At 42.0% G+C, this 23,905-nt stretch overlaps 1 protein-coding gene across 22 annotated transcripts in view; it reads left to right on the forward strand.

Moving 5' to 3' along the window:
- The window catches only part of trpm3 (transient receptor potential cation channel, subfamily M, member 3), a 169,645-nt gene that overhangs the window by 119,737 nt on the left and 26,003 nt on the right, over positions 1-23,905 (forward strand). For 8 of the 22 annotated variants that reach the window (XM_030415794.1, XM_030415774.1, XM_030415778.1 and 5 more), the window contains exons 10-16: positions 6,594-6,694; positions 7,725-7,859; positions 8,056-8,106; positions 12,322-12,357; positions 12,520-12,660; positions 14,866-14,895; positions 16,315-16,607. In XM_030415794.1, coding sequence (XP_030271654.1) covers positions 6,594-6,694; positions 7,725-7,859; positions 8,056-8,106; positions 12,322-12,357; positions 12,520-12,660; positions 14,866-14,895; positions 16,315-16,607 — 787 coding nt within the window. The other 14 variants (XM_030415776.1, XM_030415782.1, XM_030415795.1 and 11 more) reach the window with 4 other exon arrangements.

Raw genomic sequence — 23,905 nt, forward strand, 5'->3', positions numbered from 1 at the left:
GTTATGTCATTATTAATATGAAGTAGGCTTGTTTTGCAGTTAATCAGCCACATGATCCGTTTGAACCCACAAAGGAAAAAAAGGAGAAATGCACAGCCTCCGTTTCCTTTCTGATTGTGTCCTTTTCGGTGGTGGGGGGGGGGGGGTTGGGGGGGGTTCGGAATGGAGGGGTTTCCCCAATAGCCTTTTCGGAATAGAGAGGTCTTTGAAAAAAAGGGAAACCCTGCCATTACGATGAATTGAAGTCTATGTTCGGAACAGCGGGGTTTCGGAAAGGCGGGGTGTAACCACTAGGATGTGAAAATATTCCAACTTTAGATGCCATTTTTCCCCCATCGCTGATCTTTCTCCTTCTTCTGCTGCTTCATGCCTCTCCTATCCCCACCTGCCATGTCTGCTTGTGCACAGAGTTCAGTACTCCTGGTCAGAGCTGCTGTATATCATCTCAATACTGTACCCCCTGTCCTCAAACAGGCATCCGTCGGTCTCAGAGGCTGTGTTTGGTCCCAGACTGGTGCCCTGTTGCATGCGGTGATTCCACACTCTAAGCAGACACCTGTGACCTAGCTTCATGGCTAACTGAACTGCTTGCTAATTAATGGCAGCTAGTCAGCACAGCCAAAGACAGCCACAGCAAAGAGTATCATGAGCAGCAGTTAGTGGTTATGCTGGGCTATATGCTGTGTTTTTTGGACCACCTTGGAATTCTGGCCATTTCTTACAAATTACGGCAAGATATAAGGTTTTAACTAGTGATGGTTTTTTTTGGTTGGCAAATTTTGTTAACTTAACTTTCAGGACAGTCACAGAGGTTTCCCTCTATTTACAGTTTTTGTGCTAAGCTAAGCTAACCAGCTGCTAGCTTTGGCCACATATTTATTATACATCTATCTTCTGTGTCTAAATCATTAACCCTTCCTTTAAATATGAAGAGGACATGGTCCTTGTGCCCTAATAGCTATTAAAGCCATGTCAGACTAGCTTGCAGTGAGATCATGCTTCTTATTTTATATGGTAATAAAATCCTGATATTGTAACAACAGCTGCAGAATAATGAATGAGCTGGATTGCAGCTGCTCATTAATGTGTGCCCAGAGACAAATAATTACTGGACCACTCTTACAGTCACCAGTGAATTATGTTGCATTGTTATTTTATCCATCTCTTTTGAAGTATGTATTTCAATTTAATTTGCAATTATGAAATTAATTCCCTTTGAGATAAATAATTACTCTTGAAAACAAACACATGGCCTAATGACATGCTATTATGCAACATCAGTGTCTCTTTCCTCAGAACTATATTTATCCCTACATTGTGACCAGCATCTATACAGGCATTGTTACACAACCAGCATTATAATAATAACAACTTTATTTAGATAGCACAACAGGAGAAATTACAGATAAATGATAAACAGCAGTACAATTCATACAGTAATACAATAATTAAACAAGTGAAGAAAAGCAATAACAAAGAAAGAGTGAGAAATTCAGGAGAAAGTTACCCTGAAAAAATTTGTTTTTAAGAGAAAAAGAAGAAACAGCTGGCCTGCCGGATCTCCTCTGGCAGCTTGTTCCAGAGTTGTTGGGCTATAACTCCAAAGACTCGCTCACCCCTGGTTTTCAGCCTTGACCTCGGAATTAACAGTCCTCTGTCAGTCTTCGTTCAGGCTTGTCATTGGTTAGTTAGTCGATGAGTGGAATAAACAATGTATAGACAACATACAGGCAACGTATAGACAACATACAGGAAACCAATATATACTGTAGATGCTAAAACAGTAGTTGTGTTGACTCTTCCAATGGATTTTGCTACAGTAATTTAAGCCTGTTGAAGTTTGGAAACCTTGTCTTGCGTGAGACAGGAATATAGCAAACTGTAGTAATCTAAACTAATGAAGGTGTGTGATGACAGTAGATAAATAAGATCTATTTTTGAGGGAGCTATTTATGACGTAGTTGAAGAAAGCACACTTGAACATGTGATTTCACGTGTTTATGGTCAAAGATAACACAGAGATTTCTATACCGGGGTTTGACAGAACTGGACAGGAATGTTTTTTCCATCTGTAAGACAGGGTTGTTCTTTTACAAGTTTTGTTGTGCTGTTGCATTCAAATGAGAAATAAATCTGGGAGACATCTGCATAAAAACTGCAAACTAATGTTGTCCCTGTAAAAGAGCTGACCTAGTGTTAGTGTGTGAATACAGATTAGCAGTTGCTGGCATGCACGTAATTCAAGATTGAAAGGCTGATATCAATGTTTATCCCTCTATATTCAAGATTCAAGAGTTATATTTGTCACATGTATGTATGTGTGTATAACTGTACGGAGAAATGGGATTGCAGCAAGTCTGTCAACTGCAAATGGCAAATAAAAGACATATGTGCAGTATAAAGATAAACACATACACAAGTAACAGAATATCCATATGATAAAACTATATGACTGTTTCTACATAATACATTTGAGGTACATAAAATACAATAATTAACATCCAAGTTAAAATAATTCTGTGTGCAGCCGTGCGGCCACAAATCACATTGCAAACATACAGGATAATCAACGACCTAAGGGACCAAATCGGATTACAAAATAAAAAAGATGTTAAGGGCAGAAGCAGCAATTAAACCCAACCACCATTCTTCGTCTTCCTCTACCCTGTTTTTACACTTCTTAATGTTCTACACACACACACACACACACACACACACACACACAGGAGATCAATACGTTTGATTTGTTGTTCAGTGGCCCGTATTGATCACGATTGCTCTTGCCCCTTCAAGGAATCTAACGTTAACCAGGCCCAGTGGAGTTTGTGTGCATGCTCTGTCTAATACACACACCTACACATGTGAACACCGAAGGTGCACACTCCTGCACGCGTACTAAAAGGAAATGAGTCTTGAGGGACTGCTTAGCAATTCAGTGCATATGATTGACTATCTCAGGAATTGTTCCTCAGAGGAACATTTCATTCCAAAGAGAGAAAGAGAAAAAGACTCTACTAGTGAGTTTGGAGAGGGAATGCGTGAAAGAGAAATGTGTTTTACATAATTTATGTTAAGCAGTCAAGCCGCATGATTTCTTTGGCCCATGCATCACTCGCTGATCTTTGTCTTCATGTCAGGCTCTCGCTCTCGTGCCCTATTACTCTAACCATGTACATGTCTCACTCGTGTATTCTGTCAACTCCATCTGTTTCCGTTGTTTTCGCCCTTTACTAGTCTTCTCATTTCACACTGTGGCAGAAGAGGGATGTAGATGAATGAGTGAAGAGAGGTATTGAAACCAAAGAAAAAGAAGAGAAAATAGGAAAAAAGAAAAATGAAAGGGAAGGAATCGAAGAAGTGAAAGGATGAAAGGAGAACATTAAGAAAAGGAGCAAAAAAGTACTTTATGGTAACCAGCATGAGGGTCATTTCAGATGCAAGTTTCAATCTGCCAATGAGTGAATGAGACGCGTTAAGGCTTTTAGTGTAAAATGAAATCAGTCACATCCTGCCTCAGAGCTTATAAAACACTGGATGAGACTCCTTCGCTGAAGAACTAAGCTACTGCCTGAAGCTCAACAAGGCACAGCACAGTCAGGAATACAAGTTGAGTGGAGAACAGAGCACGAGCAAGGAAAATGAATAAATAAAGGACTGACTGTGTGAGAGAAGAAAGAAAGAGAACAGACAGAGAACAGATAGCGCATAAAGGAAACTGCACCTAAAGACACATGGAGTAACCAAGGGGAGTTTGGAGTAATTGATTATCTGCTGTCTGAGGTAGTCAATATCCTGAAGATTGGGTCCATAAAGTCAGTTGGCTGCAGTTCAACCACCCTGCAGGCAGACAGAGAGAAACCGCAGGCCTTTAATGAGGCAAGGCCACTCTGCCTTTTTAATATACACATATCTCCACTAAAGCTCTTATTAGTAGGCTCTGCATCTTATTAGCTGGGATCTGTCTGAACATTAAGCTCCAGTAATGCTGCACAGGCCCTTAAGATGGAGAGGGCGCTGTGTAAATTGATGATACTGGTGTGCTTATTAAAAATTACACAGTTTTGTCTGCACACAAGGGATTATTATCATACTTTTTGTATTACACCGGATTTCTCTAAAGACCGAGATGATTGTTGCTTTATCTTCCTCATTTTGGGTAATTACCCCTGTGCACAGGTGAGCAGCAGACTGAGGTTTTTGTGGTCAGTCTCACTGGTCTACAATGTTTCACGTGTTTTACTACAACGTCGAATCGCTACAAATGCATTTTGTGGCACATTTAATAGCAGTTTTTACAGTGAAGTGCCTTACATGTGATTATACGGCGTTGAACAGAGAGGTTTGATTTTATAGTTATAGTCATCTGTCCCTGTGCCATTTTATACTGTGGACTTTTTTGTGTTTAAGACATATTCTCTCATCTCCAACAACATCTCTGACTGTTATCTACAGTGCACTGCTTTAAAAAAAAAAAATACCTACAGTAGCAGGTATTAATGTGCATACTTGGGCCCTTTTCCGAGTCTTTAGGGCTAACATGATAAAACCTAAAACCCATCGTAATCATCTTACATTTCAAGCTGTTCCTGTGAATCAATTAAATGCACAGTATGTCATTTCTGTCACCAGGACATAGTTCGATGACAACTTGAAGTAGTGTGGAATCATGGGAGTTGTTGCCCTCATTGTTAAACAACCAACATGGCTCATGAAAATATATCTGATGTGACTCAAGCAAAAATGTCATTTGAATTTAAGTTTTATTCTCATTACACCGATGTTCTTCTTCACGAGTCATCCCATTTTTACGTTGTTGCCACAGGCGACCAGATGAAATGCACCAAACATTTCCTTTTGCTTCAGCTTCACATTAAAAAGCATTAAAAGGGTGAAACAGAAGATTGCTTACCTTTTGAAGTCAAGTAGTCAAAGGAAATGCAACATGTAGAGTGAGTTCAGCACCACTGTTGTTCAACTTTTCAGTAAGGTAACATAAACCAACTCGTTTTCCTTTATTAACGTTATCAGGTTCCCTGTTAGCACTGGGTTTAAATTTGAAATACTGCTAATTTGTTCTTTTGTATGACTTCAAATCCTCCACCATCATCTTGTCCTTCAACTGTCCTTACTGTCGTCACATTGCAAGTGAAATGTGACATTACTGTAACTGTTGCAGTTTGCAATTGTTGTTTTTATAAAAGCATAAAAACGGTATGCAACTAAAATGATGGGTCTATGCCCGACCACCGCGTAACACCAGGAACATACTGTAAAGCCTACAGTTAACTTGACAACAGATTTCTCTGGTTTTTAACATTTTTGGAAACATTTGGGATAATTACACAAAAAGTGTCCAAGTATAGTTTTAGACCAAATATGTGTGCAAAAATAATCAAAGGGTCAACCTTTGTGATTATTAAGTTAAGTTACACCAAACAATCTAACCAGCTATGGATTGTGAATATGTCATATTAACTTCAGCCAGTTTGTCCTTCACCACACAGCAGTGACACACAGCAAAGCTATCAACATATCAACATTTCATCCACATGCCACATAATACTTTATTTTATCCTTTTTGTCGATGTGCCCTTGAATCTCATAAGCAAGATGTTTTTCCTTTCCTTTGCATCACTCAGTATTATATTAAACAAGTCAGACCTTTCCAGAATGCCACTTTTTTATCTTTCCTTTCATTTTCTTTTCTTTTTTTTTTTTTTGTCTAGTGGGTGTACGTACTATAGTTATTTTTCTTCTTCTACTGAGTACATTACATTCGTGTTGATTTTACAGCAGGACCTGGGCACGGACACAGCAAATCAAAAGAACACAGTTGTATTTCACATTTTATGCAGGGATGAAGTGAAGTGTTAAATTAAGTGATACGTCAAAGTCCAAGCTGTCATTCTTTAATGGGAAGACATCTTTTTTCTGCAGACACATAGAGAAAGACGGAAGGAACAGACACATTGCAAATTAAAGCAGAGATCCACAAAGCCTGAAGTTAGATGAAGCTCCTGCAGTTCACAAAGAAAGCCCTCAACCTTCAACAAAGGGAGCTAGACGGCAGCAGTGGCATCACAGCTCTACAAGTTTCTGTCCTGGAGGACCTTTGCTGAAAAATCTACACAATCAGAATACAGAAGGAGGGACTCTGTCACTCACTCACACACACCATCTTTCTCTCTTCCATCCACTTTTTAAAAGTTTTATTGTTTTTGGTTTTTTTTATAGGATTTTATGGTGACTGAAGGTAACTCATTCCACTTAGCATCTCATATGATTATATTTTAAAAAGCAATCTATATAAAGATATAAATAGGATGACTTAGGATAGGCTGCGCAGTGCCGTTGTTTCCAGGTCTTCAGCACATTCATGTGCATAACATAAAACAATATGTGTTTTCTCTTCTTCTTCTCTGACTTTCAAATAAACTTCATTAAGCAGTAAAGAAAGATCATTATAAACACTATAACAACAAAGTAGATCTAATAACTCACCAACTACAAAATAACAGTATATTATGTGTATCAAGAACCTTGTTTTCCTGCAATGTGACATTTTCTCCCAACTGACTTGTGTCCTCTCTAAGGTGCCAACGCTTCAGCTCCCGACCAGCTGAGTTTGGCTCTGGCATGGAACAGAGTGGACATCGCCCGCAGTCAGATCTTCATCTACGGACAACAGTGGCCTGTAAGAACCAGAAAACAGCATAAACAAGAAATCTGCCGCAGAAATATTGATCGTATTCACAAGGATTCTCGATGATGTTTAAAATACCACATCTGAAGTTTGTTTACAGTTCTCATCAGATGATATTATTAATAATAAATGATATAGTAGACAAGAAATGCAGGTAAAAGCTACATTAATATAATGCTTTTACCCAAAGTGCTTTCCAAGGTTTTTGACAAGTTTGCTGAGTTAACACCATCAGGAGCAGTTTGGGGTTCAGTAACCAGCCCAGGGGCACTGTGGCATGTGGGCAGGAGGAGGCTGGAATCCAACCACCAACCCTGTGATCTGTGGATGACCCACTCCACCCACCCACCTCCTGACCCACAGTTCAAAGAGCTTTACGTCAAGACAGATTGATTGTCTCTAAAGTAGTCACAGAGAGAGTATGCTAGAGAGAATGATAACTTAAACAGCAGATTAAAGGATACTTTCAGTTTTAAACGGTAGTTTAGATGCAGGAAGCAGCTCAGGATCAGTCATGGCTGAAAGGTTCAGCAACTGGCTAATTGGCTGGTTAATGAGGAATCATAATTATCAGTTATTATTAGCTTCTTTGCAGTTTTCAAACTGTACAATTTCAGCTCTTTATATTGGATTATTACTGATAGAACATGAGAAGAAACAATTATGAGTATTGAAATGTTGCCGTGTGCTGACCATCTGTTTGCATTGTATAACAAATTCTGACCTCTTGGAATGTCGTCTTAGTTTAGGCAACATAAACTACTTTGTAAGGAGTTGGCAAAAAAAACAAAAAACTGGTTACAGTTATGAAAGGTCATACTTTGGCTTATAATAACTAAGTAACTTACATAAGAAAAGTAACTCACATCACATAGCTAATCCTCACTCTTGGTCACAAACGGGGAAGTCCTATGAATAGCCTGTAGTGTAGTGTAGAGCTACTGTCCTGGCTGCTTGATTTGACACGTTAGGAGTGAAAACAAGCTGTCACTACATATACTCTCCATTCTGTCTGTCTTAGGTTGGTTCCCTGGAGCAGGCGATGCTGGATGCCTTAGTTCTGGACAGAGTGGACTTTGTCAAGCTGCTGATTGAAAATGGAGTTAGCATGCACCGTTTCCTCACGCTTTCCAGACTCGAGGAGCTCTACAACACGGTAATAACAAATGCACAGAGGGTTGTATTATCTTTCAGCGACAAACCAATAGTTGCCATAGTGAGTTTCAAAGTAAAATGTTGATTGAAAGGTTATTAGCCCAGAAAAACGTGGTGCTGATAATGAACAGTGTAGCAGCCAGATGCTGTGAGTGATGGTAATATTCACTTTGTTTGTTTGTTTGCTTTGTCAACAGAGACATGGACCGTCCAACACGCTGTACCACCTCGTCAGAGATGTCAAAAAGGTTAGAGCATCACTGCCGTCCTTTTAGCTATGTGGCTTTTTCAGGCACACTGTATGGGAATGTTGGCTTGAATGTGTACATTAAAGATGGGTGACTACATAGAGTTTCAGTTGCTTCTTTTGCCGTTTGAGTTGTTACTCCTTTTGCATCAGTCTGTGTGTGTAAAGTTTGGTAGCCCTAGTTGCTGTTAACTGCAAATAGAGGCCGGCTTTTCTCTTTCAGCTGGAGTTGCGGGCTGCAGTGGCTGTGTAGAGCTGTGCACGACTCACATCCCTGTCATGACTTTTCAGCAATTTACTCTGTTCTTTCTCTCAGGCACACACTAAATGTAATAAACATTGCTTTATCCACAGTGCTTGAGTTTGAGCAAACTGGGGCCGCAGTGGAGCACTGTGAGGCTGAGAAGGAAGAACTCAGTAGATGCCTTCAGTTGATTCATTTCTTTTTTATTTGGATTATTAACAACACTTATCAGTGTGTTGTTTTTGATATGGAGTATCCTGTGGTTCTTCGAATAGTAAAGCTGTATCTTCCCAGCATTGTTATTTTCCTGTGTCTGACGATGAAATGGTGGAAGCGTCTCTCTCAGTAGGTTGTGCCAAAACATACCAACTCCATGTGGTGTATGCTGCGATAAAATAAACAACAAAAAAATGTACAGTCGGTACATCTTTGCCTGCCAATTAAGAGTGATCCTACTGCTGAGATATGATGGGGAGGTCAGCAGCACCACCATTAGCATGTAGAGGTGTTCATTAATTAAAGTGGTACTGATTATAGTAACGCTGCCTGCTCCTCTGGGAGTCACTGAGGAGGCTCAGTATTGTAATCCCTCCTCTTTTACCTCCTCTCTGTCTTTAAAAACAACTCTGATCGGAAGTTGGTGCAGAGAGAATATGCAGTTTATACTCACAACGCCTCATACACATGCAAAACACACACTGATCTGCATGGCATTACATCCTCATCGTCTTTTTGCGGGGCTGTGTGTGATTGCCATAGTGTAGCTAAGTGTTTGTCTGTGATTGTTGTTTCATAGTACGATGCTAATTAGTTGTAACTGCTTTCCCTCGGGTAGAGTCACCATGTCACCGCTGTGCTCTTTCTTTGTCATTCTTCTCTGTGGGTTGTTTGGTCATGGTGTTGATTATTGGCAGGTCATACTTTGATTTCGGTGTCGTGCAGGTGTCGCGTTAACAGCTGTAGGTGAGGGCTGCTCTCAGGTTCAAGCTGTTCCATTCATTAGATTGTGTGAAAACTGAGTCATGAAACAGAGAATTACGAAGATCGGCCTGTGGGCTACAGCTGCCAAAGCAGAAATTGTTTTTCCTGTGGAGTAAATGAACAGTGCAGTTTTGTTGAGGCTTGTAGCAATACACCTTGTGTCTGCGTCTCAGACTGGTTAGAGGAAAATCCAAATGTAATCAGGCGGTTTTTATATTTAAGTTTTCTTTGCTTGAGAGTAAGAATGGGCCAGAGTTATTGTTGATTTGTATTGTTGGTCATCAGTTTATTATTTGAATTTTATGACATGAGAATTAAATTAAAAAACACAATGCTGCCTTATACATTTTAGTATTGTATTGTTGTGATGATTTGGTCAGACTCTGAAAAAAGCAACTGTTAAATGTATTGCAGTTAACACTGGCCTATTGTGTTCAAAGGCAGGAAAGAAAATATGTATTTAATTTATGCATTCATTCATTTTTACTACGGACATTGAGAAATGAAAGAGAGACAGGGAAAAAAGGGTGTTAGTGGGTCGATTAACTCTTTCTCTTAAATTCCTCTTCTTCTGACTTTCATCAGTAGTTGGTTTGAGGTCCATCCAGTTTTGTGTGATTCGTTTCAGTTCAGCTATGCATATTGTTGTTTACAGATACTTATCTCCTTTTAGATCGAATTTTTTGGGTTTCCTCCCAAACGTTCCCCTAAAACATTATCAACACGAAAAACAACAACAAAAAAAGCTTAATGTAAATTTTCCAGGCGAATTCCATCGAATCTTCTTCTAGAATTGTTACTGTCCATTCTGTTTCCCATTTCTCTTTGGTGTTATCCACACCTTTGTTTCCTGATTCCAGATCCCTGACATTATTGTAATCTACAGTATATACATTTTAGTTGCTAATGTTTCAGATGAGTCTGTCCGACACTTTGGATCTCTCTCTTAGCCATTCTTCGAGTAATTCATCCATTTTTTAGGTAGAAAATATGTATCACTCACTATTTCTTTGAAATAGGCAGTAACTGTCAAAATGGTTTATTTTATAAATACATAAAGATATTTTCTACACATCTATTATTTCCATTGTACTTTTGCATTTCCTTTCAACTTAAGTAGTATAGTATTCCAATTGATTTAAGTGTGGCTTGTAGCTGTGTATATACAAGGGGTTTATGTCTCCAGTAAGATGGAATCCTAAATATTTGATACCATTGAAACCCATTTTAATTAACATATTTCCTTGAACTCTGCTGATATGTTTTCTAAGTGTTATTGCTTCAAACTTCGATTTAGTTTATGATGCTCGCTGTATTCTGAAATCGTTTTTGATTTAGTTTGGTATAGATTGATCTGAGGACGTTAAGTAAATGCCAGTTAATGTTGTTGTTGTTGTTGTTATGTTTTTATTTTTATATCAGTAGTGAGAGAGGTTTTCCTTGTCTTGTTCCTTTATGGATTGAGAATCTTCCAGGCATTGTGCGATTAAACTTAACTCTAAACTTTAGATTGTAAAACATATATTGGAGCCACAAACTAAACTTCTCATGGAAGCTAAAACCACCTACAATCTCAATCTCACATAAATGGCCTTTGGTATAAAGCATTCTCTGCATCTAACATTGGAAGTAATAGATTTGTGAGTCCGTCTCAACAGCAATATATCAGGCACAGTGTCCTTTAATCTATCAACTGTAAGTGTAACTGCACTGAAGTCATTACCAGTGTTGTCCAGTGGTGATATTGGCCTGTATGAGGGCTATCACTTTTATTATCGTAGATGAATTCCAAGCAGTTACACATGTTCCAGTTGGCAGTGCAACATTTTAGACCTGTAGAATAGCTGTCAACTGTGTTAAAACTTTGGTCTAGTTTATTGTTTTGATGTCTACTCTGCTGTGCTTCCTTTAATTAACCCATCATTTTTCCCTTCGGATGCCAGTCAAGATTAAGAAACAGCTATTACTTTGAGCATCATCCCCGCAGGGAATTAAAAGTGGGCTCTGCTGACTGCTGACTGGTGCATTTTTATATATGTAGCAGGAAGTGAAGATTTGTGTATTCACTTTAAACTGTGGATGTATGCAAACACAAGCAGTAGCTGTGGCTCTCTCTACTTCAAAGCGCGTTAGTTGGTCTACAGGGGTTTGCCAGGCTTTACTGCCAATGAAAATGAATCGTAGGCTATGAAGACAGGCTGGGGATGAGCAGGTCAGAGAGGATTTCTAGGATCTCACATCTGAGGCAGAGGACTGGAGATGGTATCAAGGAAGATGTAGCGATATGTAAGGTAATTGTGTGTAGCTCAAAGACACAGCGGGGGTCAGGCTGACGACTGCAGGATCCAGGGTTGACATTGAGGGCACAATGAGTAGCAGGGAGTGTTGATATGGTTATAGGCCTCCCGTGAAAGGACTTCTTCAAAAGCGATTCTCCCCTCTCGCCTGTCTGTTTCTTCATGCTATTAGCCCTCTCTTCCAGGCTAATGAGATATTACCACTCTCTCTTTCTTTTCCTTTCTTCAAGACTACATTGAACCTCACTGAGAAGATCTCATTAATTCCCTAAATGCAAATTATGATAAATCATTCCATTTTTGTTACATCTGCAGTACTTGTCCTCAGTCAGTATATTCTCTCTGCGATTCATACTGCACCTGAGTTTTCATTCTCTCCTCATTTTCTGCTCCTCAATAAGAGAACAATTTACAGCTTGGGGCTCGGGATTAATGTCTGAACCTGAAACTGCAACCAGTTGTTGGTTCAAACAATTAAGAGGTCAGAGGAAAAGCTGCAGAGTTCTATATTCACATAGTTTTAAAGTCTTTAAAGCTCGATACAGAAACGCAAACTGAACCACAGTCTGGTCGAGATAACAAATTATTAAAGAGGCTGGAAGAGAGATCGTGCCTGAGAGTTTCTGTGTATCTCTTTTCCCCTGCTCTTGCTTATCGTGCCGTTTACTCACTGACATTGTGTGTTCTTTCCAAGCGAGAATATCCAGGGTTCAGTTGGATCTACTTCAAGGTGAATCCGATAATCACGTTTTCTTTGATAGCCAAAAAATGTTTGATATGGATTTTGTAAAGTGTGCGAAAGACTGTGTGGTTCGTTTTGTACTCTTGTTTAACCTCCATTATTAATCAGTTGCCTTGGGCTGTTGCCTGTTAACACTGTCTGATTTTCTAGGGAAACCTGCCCCCGGACTACCGCATCAGCCTCATCGACATTGGACTGGTCATTGAATACCTCATGGGCGGGGCGTATCGGTGTAACTACACCAGGAAGAGATTCAGAACACTTTACCACAACCTCTTCGGACCCAAGAGGGTGAGTGAAAGATTTTCAACTGCCTTACTACCCCTCCATTTAATACACTATGTCTACGATTATTTAATGCCATTAATCAAAAGACCAATATCAGTGAAATGAACCTCATTATCAAATTATACCTGATAAGGGAAAGATGAATAATATGGGCAAATGATGTGTTATAATAAAATGTTAATTAGGCATTGTGCACTCAAGGGCAAACTTCACCTGCTGATGCAAGTAGTAAATTAGCATGAACGTTTAGATGTTATTAGTTGTAACATGACTGAATGAGCAGGAAATACAGCAAGGTTGACAGAAATGAGTTAACCACATCCTGTATTGTATGTTGTTATGCCTCCACGCTGGCGATAGCTGGGGCCAGAGGTTATGTTTTCACCTGACCGTCAGCCCCATTCTCGTGAACGCTATACCTCAGAAACACAATGAGGGAACATCTTCCAATTTGGCACAAATGTCCACTATGGCTTAAAGCTGCTGTAAGTAAAATATGTGTTAATTAGCAGCAAATTAGCAGGAGAGCAGGACCCTTCTGTTTGCTGCTTTATCTGGCGATGACCACTCCCTGTTCAGGTGGTGATGTAGAGAAGACGGAGGGGATTGCTAACTGCAAAACGGACATAAAGTTAGCAACTTGGATACAAGCATGAGCTGATAAAACAAAATTTACCACAAATGTCTAATAGAATGAAATATGAAGTTATGATATTTTATAACCAAAAGGTCAGAAGTCTACTTCACATTATTCAAAGCCATAGCCCAGGAACCAGCATCTTGACTGGTATTAGGAGGCATACAACCGTGAGACAATCATTATAGTTGTATACTGCCAGTCTTTGTTGTATACTGCCATCTTTCCTTTGCACAAGAAATAAAGTTTTATAAATGTCATAAATGTTTGACGGAAATTGCAGGGAGGAACAATTTCTCCTGGAATAAATGGATAACAAATGACATCTATTATTATCTCATGTATGAGCCCAAAAACGTCGGTTTGACATGTTTGTTTTTAGGGGGCAACTGCTAGCTAATGTCGCACAAGGATAGAAATGTAAATCTGCATACGTATGTTAGCCTAACCACGTTCTCCTTTGGTCAACAACAGAGGTCAAACATAAGAGTCCACATCAAGTAGAGAGGCAGCACAGGCTATTATTAGCTTGTTGCAACAGACTATCCATCTATAGCAGCGGCTCCTCATCATGTGCCATCATAACGTAACCTGAATGATACACACACTTCATTCCAACCACTACAGAAACTCATGTCACTGATTAGCACACCTTCAATCAAAGTGGAGGAACTGATCATTGAAATCATGAGCTATAGTGTTTGGTGCTTGTGTGTTTCACTCCACACATTCTGCGCATTATCTGGTTTATGTTCATATTCTGATGTTCTAATTCTCTCATTCTGCCTCAATACTTCACGCACTGTCACAGGTGTGATGAAAATAGAAGAACACACAGCTGTATCTGTAACACCATACCTCTGCTTGATTGTGCACCTTTGTGTTTGTGTTTGAGTGTGTGTATGTGAGTCTATATGTGCTTGTTTATCTCATTGTATTTGTGCCATGGGAGAAACAAAGCAGCTGGAAAGACACAGATAAAGCAAAAAGCACAGTAAAGAGGCAAAATGAGAGAGAGAGAGAGAGAGAAAGAGCCTTTGTCAATCAGTTGCAATTTAACTATGATTTTTGTGATGAAAAAAACCTAGGATCACATTTTCAAGTGCACGCACACACACACAAGAAAGAACAAAGCCTCGAAATAGATGCAGATATCAAAATCCCCACAGGAGACCTGGGCTATTTTTACCAACTCAGATGATGGCTCATGAATACATAATTCATACATGCCCTGCTTTAATACAGATACACAGTACTGTACCAAATGCACAACTACATTCTCCCATAATACATGCAAACACGCAACCACAAGAGATTGTTTCCGTATGTATCATATACTGTCAATCACACCGGCACAAAATACTATCCCTGATTTATGTTGCCATTTTAAAGAAAAGCATTCAACTGAAAGTGAGTGACTTGCCATATCAAAGAGTGTTTCTGGTTTCGTGTGAGTCAGTTCGTCTCTCTGTCAGTCTGTGCTGTGTTGTACTTATAGAGTACATTACTCTATAAAAACACATCCGACAAGGTCTTGTACTGTTTCTTCATGTTCTTTGTTGCTTTTCTAGCCCAAAGCCCTGAAACTGCTGGGGATGGAGGTGAGTGTTGATCTCATCAAGGTTGTCGTTCAGTCATTCCTTTACTGTTCCTCTCTCTCCCGTCTTCTCCCTCATAACATGTTGAGTGTATAGTCAGTGTACAGAATCTTTTCAGCAAAATAATCATTGTGCTTGTGCCTCTCGGCCTTCGAAAGGAAGACCTTGAGGCATATTTAATGAATTCTGCTGGAAATCTGCATACATTGAAGGTGCGGTATCAGGTACATTTATTTATACCTTACACACCTTAAAAGATAATTTCCAATTAATTGATTTATAAGATGAAAAAATATGTCCACATTACTGTAGCTATTGTGATACATGTCAGAGCAGCCCAGTCACATTTTTCGGAATAGGTTATGACAGGCCTTACAGGATTACATAATATGTGGTTTGTGGACTCACATGTACACATGGTGTACACGCCATGAAGTAACCACATCATAAAGCTTTTATCGCAGCATGTGTCTACAGTTTTCTCAGAGGAATTTATATCTAACATGCATGGCTGTCCATTCCTTTGTACGTCTGCCAGTTTGAAATCTGTTTCCCTGTCTGTCTGTTCAAGTGTTTACCTTAATGTCTTTCTCTCTTTTTGTAATTCAGTTTATGATTTAATCAGTGTGATTTCCTGCTGTTAACCTTCAACACTTGTGATTGTTGAAGATATGCATATATGGTGCTGTAATCGTTTCAAAGTATCCATAAAAAATATCCTATCTTTTTTCCAGATGATCTGTCTCAAAGCAAGCAGCAGCTCTGCAAAAGCTGAAAGTTAATTCTCAGATCGCTGTCATTGATCAACCATCAGCAGTCCTCAATTATTAAAATGCGAAAATATTGGATATCAATGCCATCCTGCTGATGTGGCATTTAAACATTAACTGGTAGTGTCCATCCCTGTAGAGACAATCTGCATTGAGGCACTATTTCTGTACTCAAAATTAAAGGAAAAGTATGAAAAGAGAGACCAAAGTTAAATCCTCTGAGAAGATTTCATTGAAAGGTGTATGAGATCAAGCCTGTGATGCGTATTTTGTGTGTTGCTCTTTGTCCTTCCACCTGTGTCCTTCAAAGTCTGATTTTGCCTCATGACTAAACCCTCATTATCTGGAGGGTGAGCAATTATAGAAAATACATTTTGAAAATCTTCCTTGAGTGCTACGACCCCTCTAGACTTGTGTGCAATGTGGCCAAACACATGGCCAGTCCTTCAGCGACAGAGTTACTGGGAAAATCCAGAACCCAAGCTCTGACTGTATACATCCAAAAGTAGTACAGCATCAACCTAAAACACCCTACAGTTGTACTGTAATCATGGAAATAATTATAATTTGTCACAACTCAGCCCAATATATGTCTATATACATAGCTGTCTCTTTCTTTCCACCCAACTCACTTGCTATGGATCCCAACCAGGATGACATGCCCATCCGGAGAGGTCGCCAGAAGACGACACGTAAACGAGAGGAGGAAGTGGACATCGATTTAGACGACCCTGAAATCAACCACTTCCCTTTCCCCTTCCATGAGCTCATGGTGTGGGCCGTGCTCATGAAACGTCAGAAGATGGCACTGTTCTTCTGGCAGCATGGTGAAGAGGCCATGGCCAAGGCCTTGGTGGCATGCAAGCTTTGTAAGGCCATGGCACACGAAGCTTCCGAGAACGACATGGTTGACGACATCTCCCAGGAACTAAACCACAACTCCAGGTTGGTGACATGAATTACAACCCAGATAACAATAATTGGGGTGCTGTGTAAAGCCCAGTTCAGACCAAAAATCTGTGGCGAGACAAGATGAGTGTCGATCTACAACGTTCTGCAAACCTGCCAGTTCACACCAATTTGACTAGATGAGGCGGTCTATCATGTCATTTGCGATTCTCTGTACTTTTGTGGGAACTGCCAGCTTGTCAGATTTTTTATAGCTGGATATTATTTGTAATGCCTTATTAATATGAATGTGCACAGATCATCCTTGATATAGTTGCATTTGTAGTAATGATGGAATGGCAGAAAAACAAAAGACAGCCACAAGCGACTTACCAAGCTGAATCACAGACAACACAATCAGCCAGCCTCGGCGATCTGCTATGGGTCAGTTCACACTGCTGCAACTTTCCCCAGCAAGGTTATAAAATGGTTTTGTCGTGTTGCGAATCTTTGGTCTGAACTGGGCTTTGAATGGAAATAACACAGAATGCAATGATTTCTAAACCATTTCAGCCCATGTTATCGTGTTTCACAAAGTATTGAACCTCGCCCCATCCTTGTTTGTGAATGACTGAGCCTTAAAAGGATGCCCCTTTAATGCACAATCATGATACAATCATCTAGTTTACCTGTGAAATGTTCCAAGAGGTTTTTATGGAGCATTCCAAATTTCTTTACAGTTGTTTGTTGCCTCTGCCTTGTTTGAGAAGTGTTGCTGGTATCAAATTAGGGACAAATATATTTATACGGTGTAACACACATAGACAAACGGGACTGCAACAGTACAGCATGTAAATATGGGTTTGCCCGTTTAACATTATCAAACTATGCCTGACCTGATTTAAGCCTCCCGCTTCCTCCTGTGGTTACCTCTCTCAGGTGTATGTACAGAACGTGAGTTTGTCTACCTGTCGAGGTGTGTATCTAACTGAGCATGGGAGTTGCTTCGCTTACCCGCTCCTTCCATACCGCTTCTGGACCCGGTACGACCCGGCACGACCGGACTTGGCGAGGCCGTAGCTCAGGGCGTCCCCGCCGCTATATGGCCACAGCAGCTCCACAGCCGGCCAGCTAGCTCGATTCGGCACTTGGTTCTTTTGGTGTGTGACTCCGGTGCGGTGGGTGGGTGTGTGTGTCACCGGCCCGGTCTCTCTCTCTTCTTCTTGAAACACCGGAAGTTGTCTTCAACCTCCGCCTCCCCCCCAGACCAGGTGATACTGATTCCTCAACTCCACCCACTCACGGTGTTCAGTGAGCTACCTCCCATCTCGTGACATGTTTCTGTGTTGTGTATTTGTGGATCAGTCTACCTTGACCTCACCCGGCCCTCACACTTCACCTGCTTCACATCTCCCAGGGGAGTTCATAACATCCCTCCCCCCATAAAAGAAAAACTAAACCATGTGAAATCATAAAGCACCTAATGTTTTCTATGCGTTTTGTTTTTACCAATTTTTATCTTTTTATAGAAGGAGTTTTTTTATTCAATTTTATATTTTTATAGAGGTTTTCTCATCTTTACACCACTTCCCCAACCTCCATAATATTTACCTGAACTCATTAAAATCTAACAGGACAAAAGGACAATCAGTGACTCTCCCTTCAATGAGGCAACAGAGTCCCACTAAACCAATCCACTTCCTGTTTCTACGAGACATAAGCTCCAAAATCTCTGGACAGACTACAATCACTCTCTGAATACACAGCAAATCAAGTTGGATCAATGGGCATGCGTGACAGAGTATCCGCCAGGATGTTGTATTTTCCTGCCACGCGCCTCACCACTAGACTATAAGGCTGCAAGGCTAAAGCCCACCTGAACACCCTCGGGTTAGCTGTCTGGAAACGGGCAAGAAATACCAGCGGGTTGTGGTCTGTGTAGACCTCAACCTCCTGCCCAGAATGGGACACATACACCTCAAAGTGCTTTACTGCAAGTACTAGACCCAATGCCTCCTTCTCTATCGTAGAGTACGCTCTCTGATGTACATTGAGTTTCCTAGAGAAATAGGCCACTGAACTATCCCGTCCTGCCTTATCATACTGCAGAAGTACAGCACCCACCCCAATGACGCACGCATCTACAGCCAACTTAAAGGGGATGTCAAAATTCGGTGCACGCAAAACGGGTTCACAGGCCAAGATTGTCTTGACCCCCCCAAACGCTTTCTCACATGCATCAGTCCATACGAACTTCACTGTTTTCTTTAGCAGATCACTTAAAGGTGCTGTGACAGCCGCAAAGTTGGGCACAAACCTACGGTAAAACCCGCACATTCCCAGTATTCTCAACACCTCCCGCCGGTTCTTGGGCTGAGGAAGACTCAAAATGGCCTCCACCTTGGCTCTGCGTGTCCTTGGTAGGTCACCTCCCCCTTACCGAATTCACACTTTGGTAGGTTGACGACTAAGCCTGCCCCTTTCAACCTCTCAAACAACTGCCGCAAATGGCCAAGGTGCTCCTCCCACGAATTACTAAACACAACTACATCATCAATGTAGGTGACTACAAAGCTCATACCATCAGTCACTCCACTAAGCCGCTGAAATTTGGCTGGTGCGTTCTTCATCCCAAATGGAAGCACATTACACAAATACAATCCTTCAGAAGTCACAAAAGCTGAGATCTCCTTGGCCCGGGGCGTTAATGGCACCTGCCAATACCCTTTGAGCAGATCCAACTTTGAGACAACAGTATCTCTACCAATACGATCTATGCAGTCTTCCAGCCATGGGATGGGAAATGCATCTGCTCGAGTCACCTGATTCACTTTACGATAGTCTATACATGGCCTAACGGTCTGGTCAGGCTAAGGGACAAGCACCAGCGGGGAGCTCCATTTGCTCTGCCCCCTTTCAATGGCACCTATCTCCAACATATATGACAGCTCCTCTTTTAACACATGCAGCTTAGAGGGTGGCATCCTGTATGGGTGCTGCTTTATTGGGGAGGAACCACCAACATCTACGTCATGAACTGCCAAAGTAGTTCGCCCTGGAACATCTTTAAAAAAGTGGTGAGAACTCTACTAACAACATCTTAATGGCAGACTGCCACTCAGCAGATATATGAGCTAGATGGGAATCTAATCCCCACTACCCTCCTCAGGCACCTGACTCATAACCATACAAACCACTGCTGGAGCTGGAGATCAATTTACATATCTTTTCAACAAATTAACATGACATAAACAGTCTTTTCGCTTCCCATTTGGGTTACTAATGATATAGTTCCGATCACCCACTTTCTTGAGCACCGAGTATGGACCAGAGAAAGATGAACCCAGGCTAGAGGTCCGCTGTGGGATCAAGGCCAAAACCCGGTCACCAACATCAAAGCAGCGGTCCACAGCCCTCTTGTCAGACTGCACCTTCATACGAGCTTGGGCTCCCTTCAGGTGTTCCCTTGCCACCCGGCCAGCAACCCACAACCGATCTTGAAATTTTGAAATGTACTGCAACATATTCTCATTTGTCTGTGGCTGTGTCAACTGCTCCTTCAACAATTTGAGCAGCACGCAAATAGCACAAAGGGAACTGCCATATCCCAGTTTGCAGGGAACTGAACACAATATGTCTTTAGCATTGTCTTTAGGGTCTGGTGAGCACGCTCCAGAGCCCCTTGAGACTCTGAATGGTACGCCGAGGACACCGCTTGTGTGATGCCCAACCCAGTCATGACTTCCTGAAAGACTCCGGACACAAAATTAGTCCCTCTGTCATGCTGTATCTGCTTAGGAAGGCCAAACTTCGAAAAGAAACCAACTCAGGCCTCTATGATAGTGCATGCCTTAATGTTTCTCAGGGGAACAGCCTCTGGAAACCGAGTGCTACTATCCATGATGGTAAGCAGAAACTCATTTCCCTTCCGGGTCTTAGGCAACGGGCCAACACAGTCAATAATCACTTTAGCAAAAGGCTCCTCCATAACTGGGATGGGATTCAAAGGTGCTTTTGGAACCTTTTGATTAGGCTTCCCGACAACATGACACTCATGACAAGGCCGACAAAAATTCACCACGTCCTTACGGAGCTGGGGCCAATAGAAATGACGTCTAATCCTAGCTAGCGTTTTCCTAACACTGACATGACCAGCTAGGGGAGACTCATGGGCCATCCTGAGAACTTCACCTTGGTAACATCAGGGCAAGACTATTTGCTCACACACACTCCACTCCTCGGTGGCCGGCCTGTCCGGAAGCCGCCATTTTCTCATGAGCACATCTCCCCGAAGAAAAAACCCTCCAGCCATCTCCCGACTTTCCTCCTCGGATGCCGCCGTTTCTCTCAGGAGACCTAAGGTAGGGTCCTGTAACTACTCCTTCACCAAATTCCTCTGGTTCAATTTTGGCGCTTTCTCCAAACCACACCACTTTGCAAAAACGGTATCTGCTAATTCAACCTGTGGGGCGTCCTTCTCAGTTACAGGGGGGTCCACATTTGCTCTTGCTCGGGCCACACACACCGGGAATGCTGCTGGAAATTCTTTCTCCAGAGCCACAGTTTCCGCTACCTCACAGGGGGTGGGGGACAGATGGGAGCAGTCGCTGTGGTAGGGAGCAACTGCTGCTTCATCAGTTGCCAAATCATTAGCCAACAGTAGGTGCACCCCAGCAACCGGCAACTCTGGCGCCACTCCTACCTCGGCATATCCTATGTAATGCTTAGTTCTCACAAACACTCGATACAAAGGCACGGCCAGGTAATCTGTGCCACCAAAACCCTTGACTGGGACATACCTCCCTATCGCAGCTGTGTCTGGTAGATCAATGGTACCGGCTAACAAGATTGAAATGCCACTAGCTGTGTCCCTCAGCACTGTCACAGAAGCCTCAGCTGTTCCTTCTGCCACAGCGACTGCTCCCTCTGACACATATTTCCCAAACTGCTTGAGCCCAACACTTGTTACGTCTGACACTGGCTGCATGGCAGGCATGAGTCCCAAACACACAAGCTCACGGCCTCCTTCCCCCCCTGAAGGTTCTTTCTGTGCCCCCACACAAGATACTTCACAACCATCTATCCCAACTGTTGCCCCTCTCTTTTGCAGCACTGGACAACGCGATTTGAGATGGCCTGGTTTGTTAAAATAGTGATATATGTTTTCCCTGGGAAAGGGGGAAAATTTATCATATGGTCGGTCATTTCGAAATTTCAAAGGAGGGCGTCTGCCATCCCCTCTCCTGTCGACTCCATGCACTGGGGTGCGCCAGTTACCACTCACTTTATCATTTCCAGGTTCTCCAACAAGGGGCCGTGAACTGCCACTATATTTCTCATATGGGCTTCTTTGTGCCCCCTGACCACCTACTCTGCCCTGGCCTCTCCTGCCACTCACATTTATCAGACCTAATGTCCTTATGAATGAGAGCATAACGATCTGCAGCCTCAGCGGCTTTAGTCACTGAAGAAAGATCTAACTCACTCAAATATGTCTGAATGACTTAGTTTAAACTGCTCAAGGAGCATGAGTTCTTTCAATTCCTCATAGCTATAGGCTTCACTGGCCTTAAGCCACCTTTCGAACACCAGTGCCTGCTGCCTGGCAAACTCTGCATATGACTGCCCCGTCTGTATTCGGTCAGAACTGAAAAACTGCCTATAAGCTTCAGGGACTAAAGCATACTGTCTCAAAACAGCATCCCGAACACACTCATAATCCTCACTGTCGTCCATACCAAGCATAACAAAGGCTTCTTGAGCTTTCCCTGTAAGTGAGCTTTGTATCAGAGCCACCCAGTGCTCCTCATCCCAACCCCGTCAGCAAAATGGAAGTCTTTCTTCTCCTTCCGACCGCATCACACTCGACACGACAGACTCGGACCAGAGACCCGCGCCAATTAACCAAACCACACCTGTGCGCGACCAATCCAGCTGCGTTAAACTCCGCCAGCTCGGCTTTTAACGCCGTTGCCCCTTCAGTAGCTAACTGAAAACTCACAAAAGTCAGCTAACATAAACACAATTCAGAAATAAGACAACAGTATCACACATTAACCAAAACCACTGCCTATCGAAATCCTGATCCTGGACGAGCCCCCACTTGTAACACACGTGGACAAACGGGACTGCAACAGTACAGCATGTAAATATGGGTTGTTCGTTTAACATTATCAAACTATGCCTGACCTGATTTAAGCCTCCCGCTTCCTCCTGTGGTTACCTCTCTCAGGTGTATGTACAGAACGTGAGTTTGTGTACCTATCTAGGTGTGTGTAACTAACTGAGCATGGGAGTTGCTTCACTTATCCACTCCTTCTGTACCGCTTCTGGACCCGGTACAACCCGGCACGACCGGACTCGGCGAAGCCATAGCTCAGGGCGTCCCCGTCGCTATATGGCCACAGCAGCTCCACAGCCGGCCAGCTCGCTCAATTCAGCACTTGGTTCTTAGTTCATTTGGTGTGTGACTCCGGTGCGGTGGGTGGGTGTGTGTCGCCGGCCCGGTCTCTCTCTCTTCTTCTTGAAACCCCGGAAGTTGTCTTCAACCTCCACCTCCCCCCAAGACCAGGTGATACTGATTCCTCAACTCCACCCACTCACGGGGTTCAGTGAGCTACCTCCCATCTCGTGACATGTTTCTGTGTTGTGTATTTGTGGATCAGTCTACCTTGACCTCACCTGGCCCTCACACTTCACCTGCTTCACATCTCCCAGGGGAGTTCATAACATACGGCATAAGTATATATATGTATATGGCATCAAATTCAGGATAAGATGACTGTGAACCCTCATCAACTTCAAAATAATTAATATATTAACAAAAATCAATGCATATTTTCAGGTTCATAATTTTACTTTGACTGCTTGAAAAAGGTTTACAACCTTTAATGCTCAAAAAAACAAAAGATTTTTCTCCTTTTGTCCAGTACTGCAGCACTGTTCTCCCCCTCACTCTGACACTCTGTTTTAGCTACTGTCTTTTTAAGGCCCACCCTGCTTCATTCTTTTACATGCACAAAGACCTATATAACACACTGGAGGAACATTGTGTCCCAATGCTTCCCGACTACCACACGCGCAGCCATATGTGTTCTTGAACTGAGTATTCCAACATGTTGAGATTCTGTAGTCCTTCTCTGTGAGTTCAGATCTCTCTCATGTGCATTTTTGTGCACTAAATGATTTATGTAAAGTTGAGTGGCGAGTCTAGACAGGACATTTACCTCCATACTCCATTACATACGGGCACACAGACATACACTAACATACCTTCTTTGCTGCAAACTGACCTGTTTCGGACTACTCCAGGCTCTCATGGGACGTCAGTGACATAGATACAGAAATCTAATAAC

This window comes from Sparus aurata, chromosome 5 (genome assembly GCF_900880675.1).
Source record: "Sparus aurata chromosome 5, fSpaAur1.1, whole genome shotgun sequence".
Taxonomy (NCBI): Eukaryota; Metazoa; Chordata; class Actinopteri; order Spariformes; family Sparidae; genus Sparus; species Sparus aurata.